This window comes from Tetrao urogallus, assembly GCF_951394365.1.
Source record: "Tetrao urogallus genome assembly, chromosome: 1".
NCBI classification, from domain to species: domain Eukaryota; kingdom Metazoa; phylum Chordata; class Aves; order Galliformes; family Phasianidae; genus Tetrao; species Tetrao urogallus.
Genome location: NC_136813.1, coordinates 115864572 through 115887781, shown reverse-complemented (window position 1 = coordinate 115887781; position 23210 = coordinate 115864572). Strand labels below are relative to the sequence as shown.

The 23210-nt window shown below is 41.2% G+C and overlaps 1 protein-coding gene across 2 annotated transcripts in view; it reads left to right on the top strand.

Annotated features, from left to right (window-relative positions):
- The window catches only part of TBX15 (T-box transcription factor 15), a gene marked incomplete at both ends in the record, with an annotated part of 87649 nt that extends 64784 nt beyond the window's left edge, over positions 1–22865 (top strand). For both annotated transcript variants that reach the window (XM_079546197.1, XM_079546196.1), the window contains 3 exons: positions 2940–3004; positions 8882–8979; positions 22081–22865. In XM_079546197.1, coding sequence (XP_079402323.1) covers positions 2940–3004; positions 8882–8979; positions 22081–22865 — 948 coding nt within the window. The remainder of the gene's footprint in view (positions 1–2939; positions 3005–8881; positions 8980–22080) is intronic.
- Positions 22866–23210: the final 345 nt, after the last annotated feature.

The window sequence follows — 23210 nt, the reverse complement described above, 5'->3', positions numbered from 1 at the left end:
ATTACTACTGAATCCAGATATAAGGAAAATGTATTGTTGCAGTGGGATTCTTTTTGCAGAAGCGTTGACTGCAGGAACTCTGTGGCAGATCTGCCCTTTTTCTTGAACTAGACTTCTTGGCACCCAAAACTGTAAATGTAGTCCATACTAGTATTTGATTACAGAATTTCATATCTTCTCAAAATATAAGATATCTTTAAGAGGAAAACAATTATTAGGAAAACATGAGCATTTGAAAAAAATATGCATTTGAGACTGTAGCAAATCATGAAGTTTTGGAAAGGGCTGGCCTGTGGATTCCACAGGCCGCCTGCCTTTTCTCTGTCACTGTCCTCTTGAAATGAGGTGTCCAAGCTTTTGAAGGAGGAGGTTGTCTGCTTCATTGCTTCTGCAGGTATGGTCACTGCAGATGCTGAGAGCTCCTTATATCCATCCATTCCCTTTGCACTTTTCTCATGTGTTGCTTATTTGTCACCTACCTTTGCCTCAGCCATTCCCCCAGTCTTCACACCACCTGTGCCCTGCTTTAGGCTCTGAATGCTCAGCTTGTTCACGTACATGTACTCTTTGTCTTATTCTCAGATGAGATGTACACCTCATTTCCTATTCCTGCCATATTCTTCCATGGCAGGGGGGGGGCAGGGGGGGTGGCATTGTTGTGATGGCATTAAAAATTCAGCATAACGTAATTTTTTCCCAGCAATGACAAACAAAATCTCAGTTGATTATGCTTTTTGCTGTGTAAATGATGAGATTTGAGAGTACAAATAATAAGATTTGAGATTTGAGCTGAGAGGACAAGGAACCGTCACAGGATGGAATGATGGCACAAGCAACTTTAGAAGAAAAATAATCTGTTATAATGTTATAAATATAAATTATTCTGGGAGAATAATTTACACAATTTTCTTCCATAAATTCCATAGGGAGCTTGAATCAGAAATGGTAAGGCAAACATCTCTCTGTGCTGCCATCTGAACTTTTGGAAAGTGACCTCATGAACTCATTGGACAGCAGTGTACTTAGTACTCTTGGACAGAGTCATTCAAATCAGCTCACAATTAGCAAATTGTAAAATTGTAAAAACAGCAAATTTTTACAAAGTTTTTGTTTTGTAACATATAAGAGCAGTGTTCCTGTGACTGCTTTTACCTATTCCTAATTTTTTCTTAGTCCAGTCCCCTCAAATTGGCTTCAGACAGGATCCAAAATGGAATAAACTATTCCAGCAGAGAAAAAAACACAAACATTTCACTACCATGGTGGATTCACTACCACTGTAGCACTTGTAATTTTCTACTCTTCCTCTCACACCTGTATACTTGTACTCAATACACTTTAATTGTAGACCAAACACAGGAAAAAGATAGAGGAAGAAGAAGAAATGAGAAGAAATGACAGGTTTTCAAATGTTGTCATTTTTTTCTGATGATCAGATGTATAAGACACTATCTGCAAGAGGGAAAGGAGGAACTCTGTAACCCACTTTAATGTAAAGAAAGCATTGAAATTTCTTCCTATCATCTCTGAATTCCAAACATTTGTGTTTTATTTTTTCAGAAACATTTTTGGGGTATTTTTCTAGCAGCAGTAGAGGAGATACTGGTGGAATGAAAAAGCTTTTTTATTAAAAATAAATTTTAATCCACTGAATCTACGCACTTGCCCTCCAGTGGCTGTAAAACTTTGCCTTACTGGGAGAAGCGTCTCTGGAAACAGTTGTAAAATGTTAGCAGAGCCACCACCACAGGGATTCCCTCTACTGTAACTCCATACTCCACAGAACATTTCTGTCTCTGTACGCACAAGTCCCGGGACAGCTGCAAAATCAGCCTAGCGGAAATTAAGTTCACAAATTAAGCTTCTGCAAAAATAGGAACTACATTCCATATCTGAAGCTAATATCCAGAAGTAAGGGCTTGATTCTGACAGAAGAAAGACACCTGCAAGCCCATTTTAGGTCAGTCTATATTAAACTAGTCCCTTTTGGGCAGTTTCAGCAAAAGCACCTCGAATTCAGCAGGATCTTCTGGAGGTCTTTCTTTTCAGAGCCAGCGTGTATGGAACAAAGTGAGGTTGACCCAGGGAAGCTCTTGTGCTGTACCAGGTTAGGGAGCATGATACCACTGAATGCAAAGTTGGTATCTCAATATTGTTTTCCATTCTTGACAACATGGAAATTCTGTGAAAGAAGGAAAGAAGGAAAGGAAGGAAGGAAGGAAGGAAGGAAGGAAGGAAGGAAGGAAGGAAGGAAGGAAGGAAGGAAGGAAGGAAGGAAGGAAGGAAGGAAGGAAGGAAGGAAGGAAGGAAGGAAGGAAGGAAGGAAGGAAGGAAAAAAAAGCACTGTCCAGCTATTTTCTTTGTTAAGAGAAGGGAAAAAAAATGGTTTCCACAACAGCAATTCCTTGAAGGCCACCCAGATGCTGAGCAGCACAGCAGCTGTGCATGTGATCAGGTGGCCAGTTGCTGTCTTTAGGAGACTATAGGCTGCACTTTGCCTGGCCTTTTCTCCTCAGCATTGCTTGAAGGCCCATGAGTGCATCCAGCTGTTGGGAACTGGGAATGATGGGGCAGGGATACACCTAGTGCCACCCAAATGCAAATGCTGTGCCTGCTTCCTGAAATGTGGGACTGTTGATGGACTGCAGCTCCTAGGGCTTCTCCTTCGGGAATAGCCTCTTATCTCCAGTGCTATGCTCAGCAAATGTTCAGAGACAAAGAGCAAAGGCAGGTTTCCTGGTGCTGCACCACTCATTTGCTAAATTGATAGTCCACTCATAGACAGTGAAGGGTGACTAAAATAAATCTGTGGCAAAACATGCAAAAGGTAGTCATACAGGTGTCTTGGGAAAGAGTGGTAATCATCCATAATTTTAATTTGTTGAAAGAAAAATATTTTTTTGAGGAGATCCGCTAATTCTCTTATTCTTCTTCTGTAGATCACCAGATTAAAAATTGACAGAAACCCTTTCGCTAAAGGCTTCAGAGATTCTGGGAGGAACAGGTAAGGGGAGATTTTTTGTGCATCCAAACTGATCTCTCTCCTTGATGAGTGCACAGGGCATGTATCTAAGAAACAAAGGTGGCATTTTCCAACACTACCTCAGTTTTACAAGAGCAGTTTGCCTTAGACTGATTCTTGGAGGATCCAGAAAACCGTTTACTTTGCCTAAACAGACACAGTAATGATGGTTTCCTTTGAAAATACTTTCCAGGCCAGCCAGATGGACTGACTTGTTTCTTTTCAGAAGCTTCCTCTAGTGCTGCTCTTCTTTCTGCCTGAAAGTAGAGGGAAACTTTGGTCTTGCAGTCCCCAAATCCAAGCCCAGAAGAGGGTTTTGGATACTATTAGACCTGTCAAGACAGCATCAATTTCCTCCTTTACATTTTCTTTTTCTGTGACTGTGTATTTTTGCTGTTGGATCTTTAATTAAATATTCACTTTCATGCCTGTATCTTTTCCATAATCACTATTCTTCAGGGTATTTTCTGAGTCTGGTTTATAAGATAGATTCATCTTTTAATTTTCACAGGAAATTCCAAAATTTGGAGCACAAATGCTTGCTTTGCATCAGAAGACAAGAGTGACTTTTTGATAGGGTTTCAGGATAACAGGGCATCAATATTCTAGTTTTGAAACATTTCAGTTTTTCTCTGATGATGTCAAACTTTTTCACTTTATGCTACTAAATTTTGCCTGGATTTTTATGAAAAGAATAAATAGAACACCTTAAACACTACTTAGAATACTTTGTGTTTTAACAGATCAGTGTAAAAACAGAAACTTTAATTGAAATACCTTTTGTATTAGGAGAACACAATATGGTGCCATGCACAATTCCAACAGTATGTAATAAACCTAAATATTTCAGTTTTATAAATGATGTGAGCATCCTTTAAATCAGCATGACAAAGGCTTTTAACAATAAATTAATGATGAAATTGAACATATATGACTACATTACAAGAGCACTAGGGTTGTAAAGCAAGGCACTGAATGTGCACACCAGAGCACAAGTTGCATTCACCGCCTACATTTGCTGCCCCCATGGGCATCATGATTCAGTCTTTACTTGCATGATCCTCTTGAGTGCTTTCACCAGAACTACTATTTCATTCATGGTTTGCCTTGGAAGCCTTCAATGAGTGAGCAACTCCCTGTGTTTTCAATCACCCATTTAAATATACCTTCACAGAGGAGATATCCTACTCACCCAGAGAACTTTCTAGGTTCCATCTCAAAGCTGCTTTGTGAAAAGACATTCCAACCCTTATTTAATCCCCATCAAGAGTATTAATTCTGATATTTAGGGTACACATGCTTTTTACTCTTCCCTCCATCCCTGCGTGGGGGAAATAGCATATGCCCCTGTACAACGTCTTCCCTGTGTGCAGCTGCAGCTGCACTGGAGGCTGGGCTCAGAAGAGGGATTGATGCAGTTCCAGGTCCATGGTGGGCTAGATGAACATGGAAGGCATTAATAAGGTCCAAGCCCAGTGAATTTGGACAGTTTCCTGAAAAGGTTGGGAATTACTGATCTTTGTAGCTCATTGATTTAAGAAAGGGCAGGAAATTGCTACATGGCTGCAGCTGTGGGGAAGGCTCAGTAAGGCTCTCTGCTGATGTAAAGAGGAATTAAAATCTTTAAGGTATTACACATCAAAGAAAGGAGCCTGAGGCTTTAGGAAGAAAAAACAGGCAAAGGTATTTGCAAGCATATATAAGCAGCCAGGCGCCTGCCTCACAAGCAGTGGTCTGGAGAAGGTTGTACTGCTGCTGTCAGCTAGTGGAGGATGCTGGGATGCTCAAATGCTACCTTTCAGGGGCACACATACATAGGTGTACATGTAGGAGGGAGAAAATCAGTAAGAACCAAGCTGCGTGTAGAAAGGATTGATGAAATGGGATTTTTCTTAACTGTGCTGAATGCCTCCTCTTCCCCTAATTAATTTAAATCCCATCACTTGCCAATTAGCTTAACAATCATGATACTCTGCATCTTCCTGCATCCTCACATCTCTGGTCAGCTACAGTGAACCAGGCTGTAGCTGGAGAATGTCCCACTGAAAATGTGGGGTAATTGAAGAAAGGCACAATTTGTGAAGCAGGAGTGTATCTGTCCAAAGGGGTTTCTGTATGAGATCTTAAGAAGAACCCAACAGTCTGGTAGCAGGAGAGGCCACAGAATACCTGGGACTGTTTCAGGGCAACCCAGCCACATCAGGGTGCTGAACCACAGCCATAGGTAGAGTTTGCCAGCAAATGATAAAGAAAATCCAAACACTGGGAAAAACAGAGCAAAGCGAAATCTTAGGTCACTTCTTCTGTAAGGCACTGCCTTTCTTCTTTGTGTTGAGGCTTTTCCACAAAACAAAGAGGGATGATTTTCCCTCCCTTCTTATTCAATCATATCTTATTGCTTGCTGTTGTTGCTTGCTGCATAAATTACAGTGCAGTAGGGTCGGTTATTTTTTCAAATTAAATTCCATTTTAAATCTTTCACTTGGATCAGCTTGCAGCTTTCCTGTATGTTTCCTTATGAGTGAGGTCTGTCTTCATTAGTACAAGAGTGCATTAAAAACCTGCTGCTCTGGGGGACCCCCATCACAACATAACTACCTTTATCCATCTGAGGGAGTGATCTTGTTGTGCATCTCCTCTTAGATACCCCTCAGCTGTTCGCATGGTTGCCTTCTTTTGCAGTGCTTGGGCTGGGAGAAGGAGCAGTGAAGTATTTCAGAGGGAAGGATGGAAATAGCTCAGCAGCTGAACTTTTTTGAAGACTTTGAACACTGAAACAATATTAACCTATGCTGTTCAACAATCTAGCCATCAGCTTTGATAGGTTAGAGTGCTAGCTTGAGCCAGGAAGCCTAGGCTTAATTACCTCTTAATGAAACTTTTGTAAAAGTGAAACAAAAGAGCTGGGCTCGGTGGAAAAAGGACACCAACATAGAAGAGGTTCTTCTCTAATAGGGCAGTGTACTTAAGAGCCAGCTATTACTTGTTTGTTTTCCTGAACTTCAAGAGATTGAGAAATAGCATTTTTGACATACAGAGATCAGCTAGCCAAATGTTTAGTGGTGTAGGCTTAATACCACAGAGCTTATTTTTGGAGACTGAGTAGAGTTCATCTGATGGTGGGATGTTTAGGGGAGCTCCATATGCTGGAGAAAGCTAGAAGGAGAGACAGACTGGAAACCCAATGGGACGATGGATGAAAAAAAAGCAAAGCTGAAGGCAAGCAACAACACTTTCTTTTCAGATATGGGCAGCTGAGGTGAATAAAAGCTGTTTGTGTTGGAAGTGCTTTTAGAGCTTTTTAGGATAGGAGAGTCAGGAGGATGCTTGGAGCCAGTGGTTTGGCCTCCCTTGTGAACAATGAAATGATGACCTGCATCCCGCATGCAGCAGGAATGGCAAGGTCAGCCATATGGGATGGATTATGGACATGCACAGATAGCTCGTACATCTTTTTTCATTTTTCAGACAATGGAACTGTTTCATTTATTGCCTATTATTAAAACTTTATAGCACTCAAAATAATTTAAAAAAAATGGATGAAAAAGAGAGAGCGAATTTTGGATACCTTTTAAAGGACAGACCTTATTAAAATAAAGCTGGCAGCAAGTCCTCTTCTTATACTTTCTTACTTCCTTCATAAAGTTGTTGTGAGAGGGGAGCGTTTATGGCCTGATAGGCAATTTAAAGTCAGTTTTTCAGAGCTTTTTTTTTTTTTTTTGGAAGAGAAAGTGGATGCCACATGGGTAATTTCAGCACATTTGGTACAAGCAATATTCACCAAAGACCAAAAGAAACTGCTGAGAATTTCAGAAATTCCGAAAAGAGTTTTTTTAAACATTCACTGCTGTTACAAAATGTCTCTCCATTGGCAAACTGTGGATTGCTTTTCCATGTAGAGAATGATACACACACAGGATTGCACTCCACTTCTGGCTAGGAGGGTGTTCTCTTCCTATCCTATGGTGGAGGTCTGTGAGGAGAGGGGTCCCCAGTGGCATCCCTCATTTCCTGGTATCCTCAGTTACAGAAAGAGTTGAGTCTAGTCCCTGAAAGAAGTAATTTATTTCTGATTTCTACTTTTATTTCTTCTTTTATTATCTCCTGACTATTCTCTCTCTCTCCTTTCTTTTTTTCTTTAGAAATACAAATAATAAAGTACATGAATGAGCTGTAAACTGAAAACTCTAATTGCTAGGAAGCTTAAACTTTGTGTCAGTCTGAGTTGTAAATGATGCAGGGGCAACAGCTTAATGCTTCCTTTGACCAAAGCCCATTAGGGGCTGGATTTAACTGGCTTGGAGTAGAATTATTTAGGCTGGAAAAGACCTTCACAAGCAGCAGGACATTTTATGCTTCCAGGATAAACGGTCCCAGAAAGTCCTCCCTCAGCATTTGGGCTGGGGATCATTTCATGAGACTGCAGAGAGGCATCAGTCTCCTCCTGGCTGTGCTGAGAAGCAGCTGGAGCCTGCACGTGTGTGGCAGAGGAAATCCTGGGAGTGTTCCGGCAGCCTGAGTTGCTTTTTGCACACAGAGCCTGGCTTAGCAGATGGGCTCACACTCAGCACTGCCTCGTTGTCTCCAAGCTCCATGAGCTGGCAGAGGCTGCTGTATTAACCAGATAGTTTTGTTGTAATGTGCTCAGTGCTAGTGTGAGATTTCTATGCAGAGATGTCTTCTGTTTTTACTTCTAACAGCTTAGCAGCTAATAAACACCATGCAACAACCTCTCTTCTAAACCTCCTCTTAAAATACAGAGTTTGGTTTGCCAACTCCAATGTATTTAAAGCATCTGAGCTTCCGGGGAGACTTTGGAAAGTTAACTGAGCAAGAGGAGGCACGTGCAGAAAGACATTTTCAGAAGCAAAAGGCAGCTCCAGTATCAGCTCAACATCTGATGAGAGGCTCTGGGGATGTTAGAGCCTTTTGCATTGAAAGGGGATATGGTCTCACATTTGACAAAGCATCTCTAGTTGTGTTAAGCCAATGCAAGGGATATAACCTCCTGCTGGAAAGTAGGCAAGGAGAGGCCTTGGGAACAGACAAAGGTTCAGTGTCCACAGCAGGGAATTTTTCCTAGGAAGAAACCTCAGGATACTGTCTCATAAAGAGCCTGAGAGGGTCCTCAGTTGGTAATGCATCTATGTTCTCAATGAGCCTGTGGAGTTAGAGACTTCCAGCAATGCTAACACTTTGCAGTAGAAAAAAAACCCCACAAACTGGAGACTCCAGCCCTTTAAGAGGAAAAGCTGTTCTCACTTGATTTTTGGCTTTTTCTCTTTGGTACTGTCACTGTAGTGAGTTATGGACTCAAAGCAGAGAAGCCACTGACCTTTTTATAAAAAGCCTCTTACTGCATTTCTGGTCAAAATACAAAACCAACAAGATTCTCCTTTGGATGTCTTCCAAAAGCCCTTCAGAACAGTGTCCAGAAATGGGAAGTGACAGGGAAGGTTCATTCATAAAAACCCTCTCAGATTCTGTAGGATTAATCTCTGATCTCCCATGTTTGTATATATGACAGCTTGCTTCCATAAAGTGTTTAAGCCACTTCTATAACTGTGTAAGTGTGCTTTGAGGGCCTGTCATTTGTCCCCTGTGAAGCAAAATGGAAGTTAAGGATCCTTGTTAAAAAACAAAAAGGTACTGGAAGACCATTAGGATTTATGGAAGTTCTTGAAATGGGGAAATTATTTTACTGAAGCAGCCAGCACCTGCACAGAAAGGCTTGCTGGAAGAATTCACAGTTGTCAACGTGGCCTTTTGGTGGCCACTGGCAGACCCAGAGCCCTTTTTTCCTATGCCAGTAACCTTGCTGGCTGATTGATGTTCTTCTTGCTTTATTCCATCCTGCAGGACGGGGCTGGAGGCCATCATGGAGACCTACGCCTTCTGGAGGCCTCCTGTGCGCACCCTCACCTTTGAGGATTTCACCACCATGCAGAAGCAGCAAGGTGAGTGTACAAAGGATGTGCAAAGCAGAAGAGGATACAAGAGCTACGACATGCTCTGTTTTTTGCACCTTGCTGAACTCTTGATGGCTATGAAAGGACACAGGGAGTGTGTATGGCAGCTAGGAGACATTGGGTCGGCTGTACATTATGAGGTGCCATGCAGCTGTCTCACCTTCTTGGTGTCCTCAGAGCTCAAACATGGAGTAGGAAGGAGTGCAGCATTGGATAAACTAGTCCACATGCATAGCGTGGCTTGAGTTAAAAACAAAGACAGACAGAGGCAGTGACCCACCATATCAAATGCACTGATCATCATTTATAGTTAGAGTTTGCCATTTGTGCGGAAACACAAGGGGAAGAAGTCTGTGTCCTGTGGGAGCTTCAGGAGGCCAGAAATATGCACACCTCCCCCAGGATCACACTGCCTCACTTGCAAAACCCAGGAGCCTTTATGGAGAGACTTTCTGTTAATATGAGGATGGGAAGAGTTATTGGGTAGCCCAAGTGTTTTGCAGTTGTTCATGCTGTGTCTTTTCATAGCTTCTACCCTTTATATCCTTCATTTGTTAAACAGGGCTTTCATCTCCAGTTTCAGGCTGTAACATCGTTTTTATTTTGTGCTGATAGGATTCACCCAATGACTTTTTTGTAGTTTTTTTCTAGTTAAAAACACAGTCATCACTGGGAACAGAGGTATCACTGCAACCTATTACTTTTTCCCCTTCATATAAACACAACAAAAGAAACAAAGTAAAAGTATCTTTAGATGTGACACCTGCGAGGTTAAAGAGTCAGAAATAAATGGGTGCCAGGTGTAGCAGAGCACATTCTCTGGCCTCTCTAGTTTGAGCTGGACTTCAAACCAAATCTTCCCTCCAGACCTTGGATCCACCTGGAGATGATGTGTTCTGCTCCAGAGAGAGGCTGAGGGCTGCCCGCTGGGGATCCAGCAGAGTATGGGGGGCAGGAGATGTTCTGCAGAAGCTCAGAGGTGTGCATCAAGGAGCATTTGTGGTGGGGTGTGCGGTCAGAGATGGGTTAAAGCGGGGATTCAGAGTGGTTTTCATCACCCACCTAAATAGAAACATAACAACTCTCCTCCTGGTCATCCTTGCTGGAGCAGCCTCTCTCCTCTGGCAGCCGGCTGGCCCAGCTCACCTCCTGTCCGGGCTCACATGGCTCCCTCCCCTCCCTGTGGTTATCAGATAACATCCTAGTGGCAAGTCCAGCTCTCGCTTACGTGGTAAGGTAATATTAGGAAAGGAAAATATTTAATGTATTTTTAGCTTGTTTTAATATAGTTTGGCAGCTGAAAAGCCAGGAAGCGAGCCAGTACCCTGTGACCAGCCAGCTCTGTGCAGACCACCACCACTGCACTATGGTTCAGTGAGAGCAGGGCAGCCCTAAATAAAGCTGCATCCACAGGTTGGTCTCAAAACTTTATAATTCACTAGAAAACAGTGAGTGCTCTTAAGCTCCTTATTTAGTCAAATGAAACAGCCCCAAGTTGGTGCATCTGAAATACTCCCTGCACTGTAGTGCTCCTCTTTCCAGTGATTCCTTTGACATGCTGAACCCTGTCCTCAGCTGTAGGTGCAAAGCTAAGGTACAAACACACTCTATTTTAATTCCTGGCTATGAGAAGAAAATCAGCTGCTGACATCCAGCACCAGCAAGGACTGCTCCAGGGCTGGCTGTAGTAAACTGCCTTGGGGTTACAGGAGACTTTGGGAATGTGTGTATTGTCCTTCCCCCCTTCTCTCTGCTGTGGCTTTACATGATGCCTAGATGTGTCCATTGCAGCTTGAGAAGTGCACATCTACTGCACTGAGTTGAAATGAAGGCAGTAAAAATGGCCTTATGCCTAGGAAGAGATACCATAAATGAGGAGCAAGTTGTAGTTGTTCAGGCTGGAAGGGAGAGAGGGAGGACACAATGGCACTGAAATAAAATGCTGTCTGTGCTGGATAGAAGAAGTAACAGGCTCCAGTTGCATGAAGTCTAGCAGAGTGCAGGAATAGATTCCCTGCAGAGACTGTGGAATTCAGCCCTGATTTTCTACGGATGAGTACCCCTTACTGTGGTAGGAAAAATGATGCTTTCTGAGACAGAAGCTTGGGACTTTAGCAGTGTAAATATGGTGTATTTTCTGTTTCTTATCTGGATTTTTACATGGTGAGGATTATTATGGATTCTTTTCTTTTGCCCTTTGGTATGCTTTTTTATGAAATAAATGTTTTATCTGCCTTTTCCAAAACAGATTTGTCAGACAAATCTAACCAAATTTCCTGATTGGGGTGGAACTTTGACTGTTAGAAATAACTGGATAGCTGTGAAAGATTTTTAGAGCATTTAGCTTAATGCCAGCTTGAAAAAGTTTGTACATATGAAGGAATGAGTAGCAGGTCAATCTCAAAGCTGATGATTAAATAGGAAACCTGATGACAAATGTGAAAACACCACCCTGAGAGGACAGTCTCAGTGTTTTTCTGTGGAGACTATTTTGTGGACTAACCAGTCTGGAAACAAGTAAAACGACACATTTGCTAAAAGATAAAAATCTCATAAAGACTTCAATGCCAACAGTGCTGATGGGGATGAAAGTATGAAGGGTAGGGATTGCTTGGTAACCTGCATGCATTCAAACAAATTGTGGGTCTAAGTACAGCCAGATACAATATCAAGTGCCTAGGAACAAAATGTAGGGTGTACATAACTATAGAGTGAGCTGGAAAGCATTGGCACTGACAAAGATTTGGAGGTCATGGTGGATGAGCAGTGATAAACAGGGACATATTATCCTTGTTGTAGAAAAAAGAAAATATTGGGAAGCAGTTGGGAGAAAATTTCCTGGCTGCAAACACTATAATACTGTCTTCTACAGTACATATTTTTGAGGGTAGAAAGAAATTAATTAAGAGGAAAAAAATTAAAATGATTTATTGGTTGAAGCAGATCGCTGAGAATGGAAGCTCAGTTTGCATAGTCAATCAAAAAGAACATGAAGAACTGAAATGCTTACGGCCAATGCAATCTTGCAGAGAAAAGAATATGTGGTAACTTCCTGGCACTCACTAGAATCTTGTAACTGTGGTTTCCATGTTTTCATGGCAAAACTGTGTGAAACACTTCTTTCAGGTGGCTCTGGCTTTTCAATTCTAGCTGAATGTTTCATTCCTTTTTGGGGAGGTAATGAGATAAGCAGGACACAAGTTCCCTCCCATCTATCTTCTTCACACAATTAATTGTTTTAGATTTTTATGTCCCTTATCTGTGCTTCTCACCATGAGCAGAGACAGTCATTTTATTTCTCTTCTATTGGAAGGTTTTCTGTATCCTTATTCATTTCTTTAAAAACATATTCGCACAGAGCATTCCAGATACAGCTACATGATACAATTATCTAAAGGTATTATAATTTTTTCCACATCAGCTTTTCTCTTGTTTAACATGCATCTGAGAGTTTTGCTCATTCATTTGGCCCTAGCTATATGTTGAGCAAGGGCCACGATGACACAGAGAATCAATACCCAGAGCATTGGATGCAGCTGTTTCATACAGGGATTAAATAACTTTCTGATTTACACAATGATAGGTTTCAGCTGCCACACAAGCTGGAGAGCCTGATAACACAACCACTCACACAGATGTCTGGTGACTGGTACTAGCAGCACACAAACTTTACTTCCATGTCTTTCCAGTGTAGTAAAACACATCAGTAAGTCTCCATAGCTCTGTTATCACTGTGTCATCCTACCAAAGAGAAGAAAATGCCATTTCTGTTAGTGAACCTTCCTTGCCTGAGCACATAATCTCTTTTGGACCACATAATGCAAAAGTCACCACAGCTTTACTACGGCAAGTACTGTTTTTGACAGTATCACAGCAGAACTCAAGATAGTAGTTAAAAAAGTTCCCCCAAAAAGAGCCTTACAGATGCTCAGAAAACAGCAGTTCAGGAAAGGCTGACCTTCTGGAGAATGATGTCAACCACTCTGTAGTCTACTTATTAGTAGGGAAAAAGGGGGCTTGGGATTATTGAATGCACATGGCAATGAGATGTGGGGAAAGCCAAGAATCTATTAAAGACTTTAATTGGAATATATTTTCAAAATTTAGCTTGAACTTTATCCAGATTCTCATTATTAAAAGTATGTGGCTCAGTTTCTCGATTTTAACAGGGTACATTAAGAAAAAAGAAGAGGAGGGGGATAAGAAAATAGGGATTCCAGTAACTCTGGATTGTGTCACTTTCCAAGAGTAAAAAGAGCCAGTGCTGGCTCCCATACGATATATAGTTTCCCACAAGATGCTGAGATGAGCAGATTGCTATCAATGACTGTAATTTTTGCCAGGACACAGGGACTAGAAAGACACTGCGACAGTACTACAACTACTTCCAGTTCAGCATTGGAACCTCTCTATAAGAGCTGATGACTTAGGCAAAAAGTTAAATCAAATGTATCTTGGCAACTGGTGAAAAGAATAACCTCCCAAGCAGGAGTCCAGGTCAAGTAAGAGAGTCACATGATGTGATTTATCAATAAGATTACAGTACATAAAATGTGACTTGTCCGTTAAATCACTGTTTTGATACATGTACACCAAACCCCCAAGTGTCAAGCTCCAAATGCTGAAGTCTAAGGGCTTTCTTTTTAAATTGTGTTTCCTCAGTTGAGGGTACTTTTTCTGAGTTTCCTCACCACTTCCTTTCAGTAAATTCAACCTGTTCTTTATCAGATTGAATATTTCTGTTGATCTTGCCCTGGGAATCTCAAGTATGGAATCATAGAATCATTAAATGGAAAGACCACTAAGATCATCTAATCCAACCATCCACCTATCACCACCGTGCTATCACCACTACGTCCAGGCATTTTGTTAAGGCTTTGAGGAAGGAAACGCTATACTATGGCAAAGTCTGACAGAAAAATGCAGAGCTTGCACAGCAGAAATGTATGATGCTTATGTCAGTTTTGTACGTCGGCACCTATTAGGCAGCCCATGAAATTGTCATTAATGACTGTTGATCTTAGCATCATAAGCTTAGAAGTGTTCTAAATGGGAAGACCAGAGGCAAAATAGTGCACTCCTCTCTGGCAAGAGAGCTGTTGCTGTTGCTGATAGCATAGAGCAGCATGTGTATGCAAAGTGGCATTTGAATACAGCTCTACCATCTCCCTCTGAGAGAGATTATCGTAACACTGTAGTCTTGTGCTGACAAGGATATGCACAAAAGGATCCCTCTCCTCTGTATGGAACAGGTTCAATCCACTCATTTACTGCTGTATAAGAGCAAAATTTTCTTGCAGTAGCAGAAGCTGTGTAGTAACAGTCCAAGCGGACTCACTGCATGATACTTTAGCAGATGGGAGACAGTCTGAACAGCAGTGTTGTTGATTTTCCAGCTTCTCTGTCTGTAAGCGTTACCCTGATTCTGCAGGCAGTGTCAAGGTTTGTCCGTACTGCTTGTTACTAGTTTCTCCTTTGATATACTGTTCTTGCTGGGTATCATGTTCAGAGAGCCAACCTGATTGCACCCATCTGCAAACAAAATCATGAATGCACATATATGTATTGGTGTCAAGCAGAGACCAGACTGAGCGCTCCAGAACTTGACTTCAGAGTCATTTGGAGGCAGAAAGATCCTTTTGGCTTTATCTGAGATTCCAGAACCCCAAAACAGTGTCTCCCAAGAGAGTGAAGCTGCTGATGTCAAAGGAAGCTGGACAACCCATGAATGCATCTGCTTGGTCACTTGCCTCCTGACTGCAACCATCGGTTCTTTCAGCAGCGCCACCAAGATAATTTGGAGGCTGCTTCCCTTTGGAAATAAATTGTGAATGGACCAGGCTGTTGGCAGAGGTCAGACATACAGGTTTGGTCTCAATTATCCTCTTGAATCTTTTGAGAGGGGATTGGAAACTGAATAGTTGTTGCCAGAGTTATTGGGATCAAGTTTTGGTTTCAGCTCCATACTTCAAATGGCCAGTAGATTGCCTCATCTGAACGAAGCAACAGAGAACAAATGGTTCCAGCTCCATCCTGGTAGAATAGCAGCCAGTTTTTCTTCAGGGAAGGGGTGTTGCTGGTGATCCAAGATCTCATCTTCCATAGTTAAAATACGTTCCCAGATGTAACATGAGGGTCTGTGAGACAAAGTTTTTGCCACTCCTTGATGACCTGAAAGGAACACGGAACAATTTATTATTTCAGAGAGGTTTTTACCCTGAAGCCTAATTGCTGATGCCTAATTTTCTATTATTCCGTTAATCTTGATCAGATTTCACATGAATGAAAAGGAGCAATAATACTTTGAAAGTCTGCACAATTTCCTCAGTGCCATGTTTTCTTACAAATAGAATATGCTGTGTACCTTGAGCTTGACACAATGCTGACATTTTTTCCTCGATTCAGAAATTTGAACCACAGTGTGTTTATGGGGTTTTATGGGTTTTTACTGTAGTTTTTACTGTTGAAAGTGCTGGAGCTTCCAATGCCTGTTTTGGACCAAAGCACGCTCCATCAAGAATGGAAAAAAAGGTTCTCAATTCAGTTCACATTTGCCATCACCAAAGAAGTCACCATGATGTCAGTTAATCTCAGTTGCAAATTGGCAGCAGCATCTTTTTTCAAAATTATTTGCCACTGTGATGACTTTCATAAGGGTTTGTGTCACAGAGAATCCTTTTCTGCATACTTTTTTATACATTGTCTCCTGGTGTAGCTTCCATTCCATGACACAGACATCAGCTATCAAAGATAGCTGCAAAGGTGAGAAACAGTGCAGAATTATCACTGGTAATTTTCTCGACTAAACTGGGGGCATTATCAATCTCTAGTACTGGTCCATTTGATGCTCGCACCTGAAGAAGAGAAAAAGAAAACATTTTTTGTAGGAGCTGATGTATATATTACGTATGTGGTATAAAATCTGCTCTTCAGCAGTCTACGCACAGAACAAAGCCACATCCTGTAAGTCTTCTCCTGAGACTCTGCGAAACTGGCCCTAGAAAACTGTACTTTTGTGAGAAACAAAACCCACTGTCCTAAAGATAGTCTAAAGATAGTCTATAGGGAACAGGAAGGGGAAGTTGTCTCTTTTGGGAAAATTCTCTTCGTGCTCTGGATACAGAAGGGAATGAAAATCAGAAGTTCTAGACTATAGTTTTGTGGATTGCTTGTCCACATTAGAAAAAAAATTATGATTTTCAACATAGGATTTTGAAATTTTTTGTATCTTGGAGGATAACTAAAGCAAGTATTATCTCTAACTTGCTGACTGTCCAATTTGAGTTACAGAGTTCAGAAGAGCTAAAGAAAAGTATTAATCAGAATTGTTGTAAATTTAACCATTAAGTCCATAGATTCTCGTAATTTGAGCCATCTTTATAAAGTATCTTTCTCTGTGATTTAACAACCTTCAGGATACTTTCCTTTCATTCCTAGGTGTTGTGCACTGTACCATATTGCAGTAGCCATCCTTTTTGTGCTAAGTCACATCTCTAAGAACTAGAAAATGCTCTTAATGTTTGCCCTACCAATACAGCAATTCAGCATGAAATTACTTCTGGGGCCCATTTTGGCCTTTAAAACATTTTACCAGCAGTTGCATAATTTGATAATTGGCCAAGGACTCTAGTGAAAAAAAACCAAAAACAGCAGAACTGAGGTATGTGTTCTTGAAGTGGGAATAGATCCAGGCTTGTGCTGGGCCTGGATCTTCAAGAACATGAGATCAGGTGATGAGAATGGTACCATCTGGCCTCATAATCAGTAAGACCTCCTGGCAATCTGTACAATCTTTTCCTCATAAGCATCTTAGTTTTCCACCTTTGGACTAGTACTCCATTTTTGTTCAGCCACCAAAGGTACAGTAACTTGGAAGATGAAGTGTATGTTTCTTAAGCCACACTTAGGGTATATTCACATGTGAATACACAATAGGAAAGAAATTTTACTTCTTTCTTCTAATACATTTTTCTGCATGCATATCATCACATTAATTTACTGTTCTGTCCAAGAGCAGGATATTATGAAAATCTGTGAAGGGTTAGGTTCTCCCATGCTTTAGAAAATCCTTTTATGTATGCATAGATGTCCAGACCATTCAGAAGTAACTAAGAGTATGTCTGCATGGATAGGTACCTAAGTCTGTTTTGGTGCTGGCCAGACACATGCCAGCTCCCGGCCAGCTCCATTTGGAAAGCTGGATAACTGCACTAGCATGGCACTGTGCCAGACTGAATATAAAAACTGCCTCTCAAGAGGACTTATTAGCTCAATCAAAGCACCATGAGGAGAACTACGAGACAGAGACTAGTGGCTACAGTTCCTCTCTCACGCTCTCAGGAGCTCAGACACATGCCTGTTGGCTGGTGAGGATGTCAACATATTAGAGAAGGAGCTGTGGTTCCTCCAGGAGAATGATCAGCAGTGCTCTTTTGTGCAGTTGTCTGATGAGACTCTGCTATTGTACAGGGCATGTACTTGGTGCTCAGCCATTCTTGCGCTGACTACAGCTTCAGCTAGTGTTTTTTTTCTCTTCCTGTGCATTAAATAAGCATTTCAGGGACCAAGTGGTTTGCATGGAAGAACTGCAGGTGATGGAATCAATTGATGTCTGGAAACACTAGCAAGGAATGTATGCTGCACTGGAGTCCAAAGTGTGATTTATGTGCATCTTTCAGATAAAGAACATTGAGATAAGTTGTGGGTCAGTTGGCAACTGTGATGTCATTCATAAGAGAGATACCAGAAGATTTTCCATGAACAATTGTTTCAGACTCCCTTGGCTCTGATACTCTCCTCTTTACCTCCCTCTTGCCAGAGGCTCACTTGGCTAATACTGGCTACTGGCAGATGTGTTTTCCAACTACACTGTAGTGTTAGAAGTTCCACAAGTGGCCTGCAGCACGCAAAACTGGTCCCTTTGCTTTTTGGATGTCCTGGCATTCTGAGTGCTTCAGGAGCACTGTTGGCCCTCCTTGTAAAGCACATCATACTCTTGAACTGGTTGTGTCTGGGTTTGTAGTTTATCTTGAAATTATCCTGAACACAAGCTCAGCGTAGGTAAAAGCAAAAGCATGTGGAGATGCAGTACATTACTAAGACTTAAGGAAGCATGTGACAGGAAGCAAAGGCTGGCTATAAGCTACTTAAGATGAAACTTTAATGATAGTTGTTATCCAGATGAGAAATTGTAGGTGCTTTCCTAATTCTTGTGCACAGGTATTCAATTAGGGTGTACAACTCATATTTCTGTATCTAGTTAACAAGAGGAGGGAACTGTGGTGTGGATAAGAATATTTGCTTTTACAAGCCACCCTCTATGGTGTTTCTCTTTCACCATATTTTCAGTCCACTTCACATCTTTCCATCTCACCCATCATTTCTCACTACTCATTCCAGTTTACAAATTTTGATCTTGCACAAAATCTTTCTCTACCTCCTGTCTTTGGAAATGGTTCTGTCCCTTTAAAATCAAATTTGTTATCACTTGTATGCTCAGACAAAGAGCAGGCTCCTTTCAGGATGGTACCAGGGCTTGATTAACCTCTGGACATGATACACAGTGCCAGGAATGGTCTGAAGACCATATGCAATGGTAACTAACAACTTTAGAATCATAATAAGCATGGAGGACAGGAGTACCATGGCATCAGTGGTAAACGATGTTGGTGATGGCAATTATTTCCATGGGCAATAGTGGGTAGAGAAAAGAAACAGAGGAGAATCATTCAGATTCATTTTGTTCTTGCCTAAATGTGGTTTCAGTTTACTTAATCCATTCCTAAGCATATCCTTGTGTATCAGTTTAACTAGATTGGTTTGTGTCCACGCCTTCCATTAAAATGACATGCACATCTGTACATCTGAGACTGCAGTATGGTGTGGATATATTATCTGGGCTTGCTGCCATCTCTACACATATTTGTCTGACTTCATAACAGCTACAGTCCAAACTATAACTTCACAAAAGTCCAGGTTGCATTTTGCCCATACTTCCAGAAAATATGAATCGAAAATATTATTGAGAGCAGAATAGAGCTATTTGAATTCTAAAGAAGATGAGCTGAGATGGGCCTTGCTTTTTAGTGTTTTCTATTCCATAAAGGGTGTAAAGATTATTCTGCAAGTGATCAGAAACTTCAGTATTCTGCACTTGCTCTATTGAAGTAGAAGTTTGGTATATCTTGTTCTTAATGGTTGACATTTACAGCAAAGCTTTCGAGAAAGCAGGTCACAATGTCTGGCATTTGTTTCTGCTGATAGATCTTTCACTTTCTTATCATGATAAAATTACAGAGGTAAAGTTCTTTTTTACCTTGAGTGTTTCGTAATTACTGTGTTGTCACTTCAGACTTTTATTCTGTTGGCCTGCGAATAGTGATGATAATTAAGAGCAGAATCACTGTAGTACCCCTATGGGGTAACCTGAAATATGCAGTTCAGAGTTTCAGTTTTGGAACCATTCAGTAACCCTTGAATTTATTAATTAGGGATCTATCCTTACTCCTGCTCTGGAGCCAAATCCTTGCATATGCATACCTCAGAATCAGTCTCCTTTAATATTATTTAAAGATATTTAAAACCTAATATTCAAGGTAACTGGTGTGTACTCCTTTCTTGTATAGTTTTCTCAGGTTAACTAAAAGATAATGGCAGACTGAAATGGATACTTATTCTGTGTATTACATTTCAAGCAGATCATTAAAATACATATTTTTATTTACTCTCCAGACACTGTCAACAAATTAATCACAGTCCAAAGTTTGTTCATGAAATACGTGGTGTAAAGAATCAAGTCAATGATTATCTCTGGATTAAATACATTTCTGTACTGCATTAGGTTTATGATTATGTGACCTCTGTATTTTGATAGACTGATGATATACATGAACTCAGCTGTCTTCTTGTCCTCTGTCAGAGGTTACCCTCCTTACTGTAGGGCTAACATAACAGGAAAATATGTATCTATAGTGGTATACTTGAGATCAAACTCACCTTCAATAAAAATGTGTGGGAGGACTCACTTTCTTCTGCTGGTTTTGCTGCAGTTTTGACAACCTGTAGCAGAAAGATGGGGAGAAAGGATGTAACTTCTTAACCTATGACACAAAATTAGCTGGAGAAAATCTGTTAGAGATTTTAAACAAAGCAGAGAATTGCACTTTTTGTAAACAATACATAATTATAAACTCAAAAAGGTCTTTTAAACACAAAAGGTCTTTGAACTCTGGAGCTACAGTACACTAGCAGGTTTGAGCATCTCAGTGTTATCAAGAAAGAAATATAGAAAATCCACAATGTTATTTGAAATTTGAAATTTTCACATTAATTATAACAGATTTGATGCAATGCTTCTCTGTTAGTCTTCTGAATAAATGACAAAAGAGTCTGTGGCTTAGCAATAAGCATTCATTCCTATGACTGGTAATGGGAATGATTACTTTGACTTAGCGTCATAGAAGCACAAGATTTCTTGTTTCTGCCTGACTCACTGCAGCCAGTCCAGGCTGTGCTTATCCAAGGCTTCTTTTCTTCTTATTTCTGGCTTGTGTTTCAAACAAACAAACAAAACAACAACAACAACAAAAAAAACCCCACAAATACTAATTTCTCAAAACTCCGTTTTTTACCATTATATCCTACTCTGTTTAACACTAGATGTGTTAGGAAGAATCAGACATAGTCTGATCGTTTTCTACTGCACCTCTTAATCACCTCAGACATCACCCCATCTCCTTTATTCAGTCTCTCTCCTGTTTAATAGCAGACCTAGATGGTTCTTAAAACCCTTCTGGTTTTTGTTTCCACAAGACATCACAAGAGAAAGCTGTCTCTTACTTTGGACTAATAATGTACAATCTTTGCCTTGGCTAAATTTGAGTCGCCCACTCTATCACCCTCTTTTCCATTCCCTTAGTGTCTCACCTGTCATCTTATAGCCTTTCCAAAATGTTGCCTTAACAGCTGTCATTCTAGTTTCCCTGATTCCACTGATCCACTCACTTCACCAGCATCTCTTTGCTCCTTTTATAAGAATCTTCAGAGTTAGCTCTCTAACACAGAAATGGACAATCATGCAGAGAGACACATTCAACCAAAAAAAAAAAAAAAAATTATTAATTTAAAAAAATCACACTAGAAATCAGCATTCCATTTAGTGGAGAAACAAAGGTTTATTTGAGCAAAGAAGCTTTCTCTATCTTGACAATAATCTTGACAATAATTACCCCTATCAATCTCAGAATTGTGCCACCAGGTTATTCATACCACTTACCTTCAGTTAGTTACTGTTCTTGGTGGTATTAAGTAGTACTCTTTTCTCTGGGCCAGAACATGTGAATATCCATGCTGTGTGAGCTAATTAACTGTATCATTTGTCAAATAAATAGTGTATAGCATATTGATAATACTGACATGCATAAATATCAATATTTTGTTAACATTAGTGATACAATATATGGAATCATTTTTAAAGTTAAAACACATGAGTTAAAATCTTTACATACCCCCTTTATCAGCTTTGTGGGACAGACTGTAGCTCAAAACTCTGTCCAGTGTTCCAGTGTTCCTTGTGTTACTTATGGCTTAAATCAGCACTACTGCACCATGAGCCATCTAAGAAAACTGTTGAACAGTGCAGAAGTCCAACATGTTTTCAGCCACTTCCTGCCACAAGCCCCTGGAGTGTATGATAAAGCATTTTTGCAGCAGGGCCATACAGATTGCTGACTGGTGGTCTTCCTGGAGTCCAGGAGAGAAGACAAAGCAGATTTTTAGAATGATGGAGCAATGCTACCTTGCAGATTTTTCTTCCACCCTGTAATGCACTCTGGCATGCTTGCTTCCATCTCGTATTTCAAAAGGGAAGAAAACACCCCAGAACAACAAAATCACAACACAAAACAGCATGAAAAACCAAGGGATGCTATTAATAAAGTGAAGGCCCTTGCCAAGAGGGACTAAGTTTTCCAGCGGCCATTTTACCACCCTTGTTTTTTTATTAAACTAAGCTGTTTCTTAATGAGACTGTCTTGTTTTGCACATGTGATTTCAGGCTCTGAACATCTTCTCATGTGTTTTGTTTTGCAGGAGGCAGCACTGGCACCTCCCCAACAACCTCCAGCACAGGGACTCCATCACCCTCTGCTTCCTCTCACCTTCTCTCTCCATCCTGCTCCCCTCCAGCCTTCCATCTGGCCCCCAACACTTTCAATGTTGGTTGCCGGGAGAGTCAGCTTTGCAACCTCAACCTGTCTGACTACCCTCCATGTGCCAGAAGCAACATGGCTGCCCTGCAGAGCTACCCAGGGCTGGGCGACAGTGGCTACAACCGGCTGCAGAGTGGCACTGCTTCCGCCTCACAGCCCTCCGAAAGCTTCATGCCTCAGAGGACTCCATCTTTGATCTCAGGAATGCCAACTCCTTCTTCTCTGCCCAGCAACAGCAAGATGGAGGCCTACAGCAGCCAGCTGGGGTCCTTCCCCAGCTCCCAGTTTCAGTATGTCATGCAGGCAGGCAATCCTGCATCCAGTTCTTCTTCTTCACACATGTTTGGTGGCAGCCACATGCAGCAGAGCTCCTACAATGCCTTCTCCCTGCACAATCCCTACAACCTCTATGGATACAATTTCCCTGCTTCCCCAAGGCTGGCAGCAAGCCCGGAAAAACTCACCACTTCCCAAAGCACTTTACTCTGCTCTTCCCCATCCAGTGGGGCCTTTGGAGAGAGGCAATACCTTTCCACAGGGATGGATCATGGGATGCACATGATCAGCCCTCCCTCCAGCAACCAGCAGACAGCCAATGCCTGTGACAACAGACAGTATGGTGCCGTTCAGGGCTCTTCCTCACAAATGTCTGTGCACATGGTCTAACCAGCAGTGCCTCTCCTCGGCATGGAAGGCAATTGGACCTGCATTGTTTCCATGGATAAAACCATCCTAGTACCTTTTGGCCTTCAAACTTATAGAGAAACTAGCATTGTAATGATAAATTAGAACACAAACCATCTAGGTATGCAACACCAAATCTCGTGGAAAACCTTCATTGACAGCCATTGTTGAAATCCAGGGCCTCTGGACCTGGTGTGGAGTGTCTGCTCCTTCTGGACGTTGCAAAGAGAAGGGCAGGACTTTAATGAGAAGCTGGAGTGAAGAAACCAAATATACAGTTTATGCATTAACTCCCAGCTAGTGTGAGCTCTCGGTGTTGAGAGAGCC